This window comes from Paramisgurnus dabryanus, chromosome 2 (assembly GCF_030506205.2).
Source record: "Paramisgurnus dabryanus chromosome 2, PD_genome_1.1, whole genome shotgun sequence".
NCBI classification, from domain to species: Eukaryota; Metazoa; Chordata; class Actinopteri; order Cypriniformes; family Cobitidae; genus Paramisgurnus; species Paramisgurnus dabryanus.
Genome location: NC_133338.1, coordinates 4,211,971 through 4,220,579, shown reverse-complemented (window position 1 = coordinate 4,220,579; position 8,609 = coordinate 4,211,971). Strand labels below are relative to the sequence as shown.

General features: G+C 36.8%; 1 protein-coding gene across 1 annotated transcript; it reads right to left on the bottom strand.

Moving 5' to 3' along the window:
- Positions 1-7,326: 7,326 nt before the first annotated feature.
- LOC135783702 (macrophage mannose receptor 1-like) lies at positions 7,327-8,609 on the bottom strand. The gene has a single exon (XM_065294451.1). It carries the CDS (start codon positions 8,600-8,602, stop codon positions 7,844-7,846), a length of 759 nt encoding a protein of 252 aa, XP_065150523.1. The 5' UTR covers positions 8,603-8,609; the 3' UTR covers positions 7,327-7,843.

The window sequence follows — 8,609 nt, the reverse complement described above, 5'->3', positions numbered from 1 at the left end:
CAGTTGTTTACCAATAGAGGGCGCGTGTGGCGGCTCACAACCCAACTAACAGTGGCCGTTTCTCAAATATGAAGGCTGCAGCCTCCGGAGGTCGCAAATGCAGGCTGCATACGTCATCAAGTCCAGTTTATTTAAGTTAACTGAGCATTATCTTCGCAAGTAATAAACATCTTACAACAATTTACGATTACCTAAGAATAAAAGTCCACTTTTTAATTGTTAATATTCTGAAATAAGACAGTCTTGATGACGTATGCAGCCTGCGAATGCGACCTCTGGAGGCTGCAGCCTTCGAATTGAGAAACGGCCAAAGAGCCGCATTCAGAAGGCAATGCTTTATTCACAAAATTGATTCAGTAAAACACACCTGTTTCTAAATATTGTTACTAGATATATTAATAGAAATACGCCTCTGCGATATCTATAATAACAAGAATTCAGAAATACCTTATTATTTGGTAATCACAAGAGTTTGATTGAATCCCCATCAGCTCTGAGTAAAGTAACACTTGACAAAGCGACTACTAAAACTGATGCTATCCAAGACAGCAATTTAATTTCACCTGCATAATCAATAAATATTAATGTACACAGTACAAAGATAAAATTATTTTTAAGATCCATCCATCCATCCATCCATCCATCTAGCTACCATATGTCTAGATCTATTATGTTTTGTCGCCCTCTATCGGTTATAACTCAGACTGCAATACAAGTGATATCTGGAAAAGTCATTTTTTTCTGAGTTACAGGCAAAAATTGAGCACCGCATCAACAGTGTATGACAAATTTAAGACAGATTTGTATATACAAAGTGGAAAACAACAAAGTACTGCATGTAAACCTGTATCTAATGCAGATGTTTAACATCAACACAGTTTACAAATCACCATACATATACGAGATTGTCTTTCCCTGAAACAAACATATCAATCAACAAGTCCACTCTAAATGAAACTTCATTAAATCCGTAACCCTTTAAAAACAGTATAATTGTATGGGGACGACGCATGTGAGCAAGTTCGATGCGAATAGTGAGCTTCATGGCAGGTACTTCCCCAATTTGTCTTCAGAGTTCTGGTGTTAGATAAATAATGAAACAGGAGAAAAAAAGAGTGCTTCATGTCACACCGAGCTGCACTTCAACACATTTTGGATAGTTGGAGGAGGAAAAGCATGGGGTGAATTTCAATCTTGCCTGCCATCCTTTGTTCCAAACAGCCATCAAAAAAGAGGGACGGGAAACAAGAGTGGCACAATAAAGTACATCGTCAGCTTTGTCCCATCACAAAAGTTCTTTTGTACACTGAAGGATTTGCTGGAGGAGTGATGGTAACTGTAACACTGTTGTGATTAGAGAGAAGATATGTACCACTGATGTGGAATTGTTGACTATTTCTCTTCGTCCCTTTTATTTGCCGCGTGAATTTCAACAGCTATTTTACACATTAGTGTACATTCACCCACGGGCTAATGCCTCTGTTGCAGCCCAGCTGATTGCTGACGTCACGCAAAAACTAGACTCTATCTGCCCCGAGGCACCCAAGTTTATCCTTGGGGATTTTAATCATTGCAATTTAAAAAACATTTTAAAGACGTATGAACAGTATGTGACTTGTTTTACCACACAGAAGAATACTACGCTAGATTTATGCTATGGCTCAGTTTGCGGGGCTTATAAATCTTTGCCTATGCCTTCTTTTGGTGATTCTTACCATAGCAGTGTCTACCTCATGCCTGTATATAAACCGTTGTTCCGGCGCCTTGAGCGGGAGGAAAGGACAGTGAAAATCTGGTCAGAGGCAAGCATCTCCTCCCTCCAGGCATGCTTTGAGTGCACAGACTGGCAATGTTTTTATGATGGTTGTGGTGATGATAATAATGAACTCATAGACACTGTTTCATCATATATTACATTCTGTGTGGAATCAGTAATTCCATCTAAAAAATTGGTTATTTTTCCAAATAACAAACCTTGGGTGACCAAGGAACTTAAATCTGTTATTAACAAAAAGAAAAGATTATTCTATTCAGGAAACCTCCTGGATAAAAAAATAGTTTCCAGAGAAGTCAAGGTAGAAATAAGGAAGGCCAAAATGAATTATAGGAATAAAATTGAAAGCTTGTATTGTAGAGGGGATCTAAGGGCAGCCTGGACGGGTATAAAATCTATGGCATCAATTAATCAGTCTTCCTGTGGGACTAAGCAGGTTGTTCATGTAGATGGTGTGGAAAACGTAGACTTGGCAAATGGTTTTAATTCTTTCTTTTCCCGTTTTGAAAGGTCTGATTTTCTGAATAATATAGCTAAAACCCGGGAATCTTTGGTTCCAAATAATGGCCTAGTGATAACGCAAGGTAATGTTGCAAATCTTCTTAGGAAGGTAAACATACGTAAAGCTGCTGGCCCTGATTCCATCTGTGGACGCGTTTTGCGTTATTGTGCGGATCAGCTTTGTGAGGTGTTTACAACACTTTTTCAGAGGTGTATTGAGTGTGGTAAGATTCCGGCTTTATGGAAATCATCAATCATAATACCTGTCCCTAAAACAAATAATCCAAGGGAAATGAAAGAATTCAGACCAGTGGCATTAACATCACTAGTGATGAAAACTTTCGAAAGAATATTGAAAGATGAAATTGTCTCCCTAATTGATGGAAAATTAGATCCTCTACAATTTGCCTATCAAGCGGGGAAAGGTGTGGAGGATTCTAAGATTTTTATTTTAGATAAATTATATAAGCACCTCGAAAAACCTAAATCGCATGCAAGACTTTTATTTGCTGATTTCTCTTCAGCGTTTAACAAGATGCAGCCTCATATCCTAATTGAGCAATTGGCCTCTCATTTTAATCTACCTGATCAGATTTTATTGTTGCTCTTAAATTTTTTAACAGACAGATTACAGCACGGCTTTGTGAATGGATGTATGTCCAGTATTCTCACTTCAAACACAGGGTCTCCACAAGGCTGTGTCCTTTCTCCTTTGCTTTTTATTATGTACACTGATAGCTGCAGGACTTCCCAACTGGGCAGCTATCTTGTGAAATTCTCTGATGATACTGCTCTACTGTCACTTCTTCAGGGGGCTCAATCGGGCCATGGAAGTGCTTTATCCCAATTTGTGAATTGGTGTGATGACAATTTTTTAGACCTTAATGTTACAAAAACTAAAGAGTTAATTATCGATTTTAGAAAGAATCAGTCTAATCCAGAAGCCAGCATTATTCATGGAGAAAATGTAGAAATTGTAGAGACGTAAAAATACCTAGGAACTATGTTTGATTCTAATCTTAGGTTTGATAAAAACACAGAGTCAATCATTAAGCGAGGACAACAGAGAATCCATTTGATGCGGAAGCTAAATTCTTTTAATGTGTCGCAAAGGATTCTATGTAATTTTTATCATTCATTTATTGAAAGCCTTTTAACATTTTCCTTCACCTGCTGGTTTTATGGATTGTCGGTGCGGGACAAGAATAGGCTAAACAGTATTGTTAGAATCTGTTCCAAGATTATTGGTGTTCAGTTGACAGACTTGAGCACCCTTTGGAAAAAAAGGGTGCTCCAGAAGGCTAGACAGGTCATGAGTTGTCCTGACCATGTTCTGAGTCAGGAATTTTGTCTAATGCCGTCAGGACGACGCTACCTTGCTCCCCCAAGGAAAACTAACAGATACGCACGTTCTTTTATTCCTTCTGCTATTACATTTTTAAATGCTGATTCCTAATTATTATTATTCCTGTATGTATGGATGGAAATGTATAGATATACTGTGGACAGCGGCAACTATAGGTGCCAGCCATCCTAAACCTTGCATTATTATTTATTAGTATTTATTGTTTTATATTGTCTATTTATTATTATGATCGTGAGCATTGGTTGCTGCTTAGTCAGTACTGAGGCTGGTGTACTTGTTGCTTGTTGTTTGCTTTTTTTTTTTTTGTTGCTTTTTTTTTTTTTTTTTATGCCCATCTATGCAAAATTATGTCACTGACAGTGTTTCTTTGTTTCTTTGTTTGTGTGTAGGCTCAAATTAAGTGTTGTGTTGTCTTGTCTTGTTGATACGACTGGTAGACTAGAAATTGAATTGCCCTTCGGGGATAAATAAAGTTGTTTGAAGTTGAAGTTTGAAGGTAACAGGGTGGGCTGTCAAGACTTTGGCCAGCTGTGTCAAAGTTGATTTACAGTATGCAGACTGAGAAGTGAGAAGAAACAATGGTTGCCTACAGTGTGGTCTGCTGCATCCCTCAAAGTAATCCACACTGGCATCCATTTAGGCAAGGGTCAAACTGTGTTGTCTCAGGACAAGGCAAGCTATCACACTTTTCAAATAATTTTATTTCTCAAAACTCTTTTTCGAGCATCAAAACAGCAAAAGTAAAAGTTTTGTCTGTGATAATAATTTCTTCATGCTTGAATAGCTTGCCTCATTTAGTATACGCATATCTATGAATATGCAAATTAGTACCCACCTCTAATTAATCGCACCAGCTTGGACCTTATTAGATATGAATATGCAAATTATTCCCAGCCACCATTCGATATATATATATATGCACATAGATGCACATTCAGCAGTTTCAAATTTGCACACAAGCCCTTTATTTAATTTTGTTGGGCTCTATTTGAAGTATGTTTACAGTTTATCATGGGGTTTAGATTTCTTAAACAACTTTTACAAAAGTTACAGCAGTTAACATTAGGGGCCCTATTTTAACGATCTGAAACGCAAGTGCGAAGCGCAACGCGCAAGTGAGTTTGTGGGCGGATCTTGGGCGCTGTTGCTATTTTCCCGGCGTGAGAAATAACTCTTGCGCCGGGCGCAAATCAATAAGGGGTTGGTCTGAAGTAGGTTCATTATTCATAGGTGTGGTTTGGGCGTAACGTCAAATAAACCAATCAGAACGCTAGCCAACATTCCCTTTAAACGCAAGGGCGCAAGTTCCATGGCGGGTTGCTATTATTATGACGGATTTACCAGGCGCACGCCAGGAGCGGTTCACAGCCGAGGAGACCGACGTCCTTGTACGGGGGAATCCCACGCTTGCCAGCATAAATCGGGCACGCCGTGTAACGGGAGGTGGATCTGCCTCAGGACTTGACGCCAACAGAGGACATCGCTGCGTCCACCCTCACCGCTGAAAGGGTTTGGGGGCTTTGAAATCGGACCCAAGAAACGCAAGCAAGGTCCAACCCCATAGTACTCTTACAAATCAAGTTCATATACATTAAGGTTTCTTATGAAAACATTTAAATTATTATTTACATAAAATAAACGTAATACAGCCACACAACAAAGTTATGGAAATATTTTAATCGTTATTTGCATGAGAATAAATAAAAACTATCACCACAATGCTCACCACTATGATTCCCCTTATCTCGTGTATTAATATTTTTAAGTGTAACAATTTATGATTTGCAAAAATAACTGTTGCATCTGTGTAGATTAGATAAGCAAAGTGTATGCGCGTTGTGCACCCTATACATTATGGTCAAGCATGTGCCCTTAAAATAGCATAATGAACAACGCGCAACGCGCCACTGACTTTAAACTTTTTTTTTCTGGTCAGTGGCGCAATTGTTTTTTGAAACTGCAAAATAGCATCAGGGATGGTTTGCGCCGGAACACGCCTCTTTTTTTGCGCTGAACCACCCAGGGAGCGCAAGTTCATTCTCTAGTTTGCCGACGTGCTTCTGTGACGGGAAAAACCCGCTGTGCGCCGGGGCAAAATACGAATGATACATGCGTCACGGACAAAGTCAATTGTGCTGGGTGCAAGATAGAGCCCTGGATGTTTTGCTTCATTTAACTCTTTCCCCGCCATTGACGAATTATTTTACCAATTAAGAGAAAACATTTCCATTAAAAAATATGTGTTCCTGATGATTTTATGTTAATCTGCAATACCGCGATTATGCACTAGATGGACCCAATTTATGAAAAAATTAAGACAAAAAGTTATTTACTCATTTTTAACTCTGTGTATGTTTTGATAATCGTTCTGAATCTGATCTCTTACAAAATTAATTCACAAAAAAGCATTGATTTCAGTTTTTTGCTAAAGTAATTGTATTTTTAAAGAAAATTAACCATAATTAAGAGTTTGTAAGGAGAGAAAAAAATATAGATAACATGAAAGTTTTCTCCAGGTTTTTTTGTTTGTTTGCTTGTTTCTTTGTTTGAAAAGCGGAGGCTCTGTTTTCATTTGATCTCTTTGTATGTTTATATATTTTTGGAAGAAAAATTTCCTGCACTGTAAAAAAATTCAGTAGAAATTACAATGTTATTGCAGCTGGGTTGCCGGTAATTTACCGTAGATTAAAATTTCACTGTAAAAAAAATCTGTAGAAATTGCAGCTGGGTTGCCGGTAATTTACCGTAGATTTAAATTTATGTTATTTACTGGCAAAATTTTGTTCAAAGTTGAATGAACATTTAACATTTAGTAGTCTTTGTCTTTACAGAGTAAAACTAAAAAAAACAGCATCAAGCAAAACGTTCTGGGAAATAAAATCTGAAGCAAAAAAAAACAGAAAAAGGTTGATGATGATTTCTGGTTCCCAGAATGCTTTGCATGAGGCTGTTATTGTATTGTTTTATTCTGTAAAGACAAAGACTTGTAAATGTTTAATGTTCATTTAATTTTGAACATTTAATGTTGCCACTAAAAAACATAAATTTAAATCTACTGTAAGTTCCCGGCAACCCAGCTGCAATTAATTTTTTTACAGTGTGGAAGGCATTTTTAAAACATTTCTGAAAATCACACAAAATGCTGGCGGGCAACTTTTCAAAAAATGGCTTGCGGGGAATGAGTTAACATTAATGTGAGAAATGGAAAGTGTAAAATTCAGCTTTACATTACAATAATAAAATAATTTGGATGTAGCTCAGTAACTGGTCTTGAGAAACCAAAATGAAAGTAAATTGTACCAAGATGCCTGAAAAAAGTGGATAAGCTGGCCTGTTCACATGCTTTGATCATAAATTTGATCTAATAAAACGCATCCATCTTTAATTAAAAATCATATTAAATATTAAGCAATTTAAACAGTTAACTTAGAGTGAACAATACCCAGTTTAAATAGTGAAATATGTGTTTGATTACACTGTAACAAGTAAAAGTTTTAAAATTACTTTCTTTTTTTTACTTGCAATTTTACTTTAAATATTTAAATATTTTAGGTGTCCAATTGAAGTAATTTTTAAATGATTTCTCACCTTAAAATGTTTTACTTAAAGTTTATATAGCTTAATTTTTTACATGTTACCAATTGAAGTAAGCTTTTAAATAGCTTTCTCTTTACACAGTGTTGATTAAATGTTGTAAAAAAATATAAAAACAGACTTTTTTAACAGAATTTTTCTAAGTTACAACATGATAGTATTGTGAAGGCAGACTTATTACGGCAGCCGAAGGTCTGCTATTGTTAAAGTACAGTATGGCCAAATCTGACCATTTAGACAAGAAGAGCTGAAAGAAGTGGCTTTCCATTAAACACGTACTTAAAAAACTATGATTCAAAAATGATTATACCATCGTCAACAACACATACCTGTGTGTTTTCTAAATTAAACATAAAATCCACAAAGAAAATGTATTGTTGTACATAAACATAAAATGAACAGTGTATGTTTCAGAAAGACCAACAATAATTTTAGTATATCAGTATTTTATGCCACATTGTTCACAAATAATCAGTTAAAGTAAAAACTATTATAAATTATCTACAAAATTATCCACTACACATTTATATTGATGTACGACTTATCTTCTTTCAAATCATGTGGTGTTTCAGGTTAAGCTTGAAATATAACATGGTAAGTGTAACAGATCAAAATATTTCAGGCTTTTTGTACTTCTTAAGACAGAAAAAGTTGAGTCGCTCTTCGCAGCCTTCAGGTTTCCAAACGTTGTTTTCTTTATCCAAAGCTGCACACTGAAGATTTTTGGAGGGGCACTGGAGCTCTCCCCCAGACCAGGCTTTATATTCAACATTTCCCCCATTGACCCAGAACCAATGTCCAGCTAAAAAACGCAGTCCAATCCATACATTAGCTGTCTGTGATGTCATGGTGTTATTTATCGCCTCTGCCATTATCCTCGACGAGTCGATACTGACGAGATCAATGTAGTTTTGTCTGCAGTAGTCCAGAGCTTCTTCCCACGTCTTACTGTCCTGCACCAGAATCAGCTCAAATCTCTCCATGCAATAAAATGAAAAATTTCGATTACACACAGTATTGAACAGTTTCGAATTTGATTTCAGTATAGCAGTGCAATGCTCATAATTCGTGTTTGGTTCTCCAGCGTTCCAATAATCAAATGCTTCTTTTTCACCTCCGGACCAAATCCATTCTGTTGAGTTTAGAGTGTTGAGTCCAACCCACAATCTATCACTAACATTTTGATTAATGGTGAGCTGCTGTGCCTCTTGACTGCTAGCGGTGGACAGATCATCATGATGCTCTCTGCAGTACTTCTGTGCATCTTGCCAAAAAAGTTTTTCATTCACATAAAAGTGTTTTCTAAGGAGAGCAGAGCTCAGACCACAGAGACTCAAAAACAGGTAAAGAGAAACAGATGCCTTCATTTTTATA

Bases quoted from the DNA above. Each gene is read 5' to 3' on its own strand.
- LOC135783702 (XM_065294451.1), bottom strand. From the start codon at position 8,602: ATGAAGGCATCTGTTTCTCTTTACCTGTTTTTGAGTCTCTGTGGTCTG.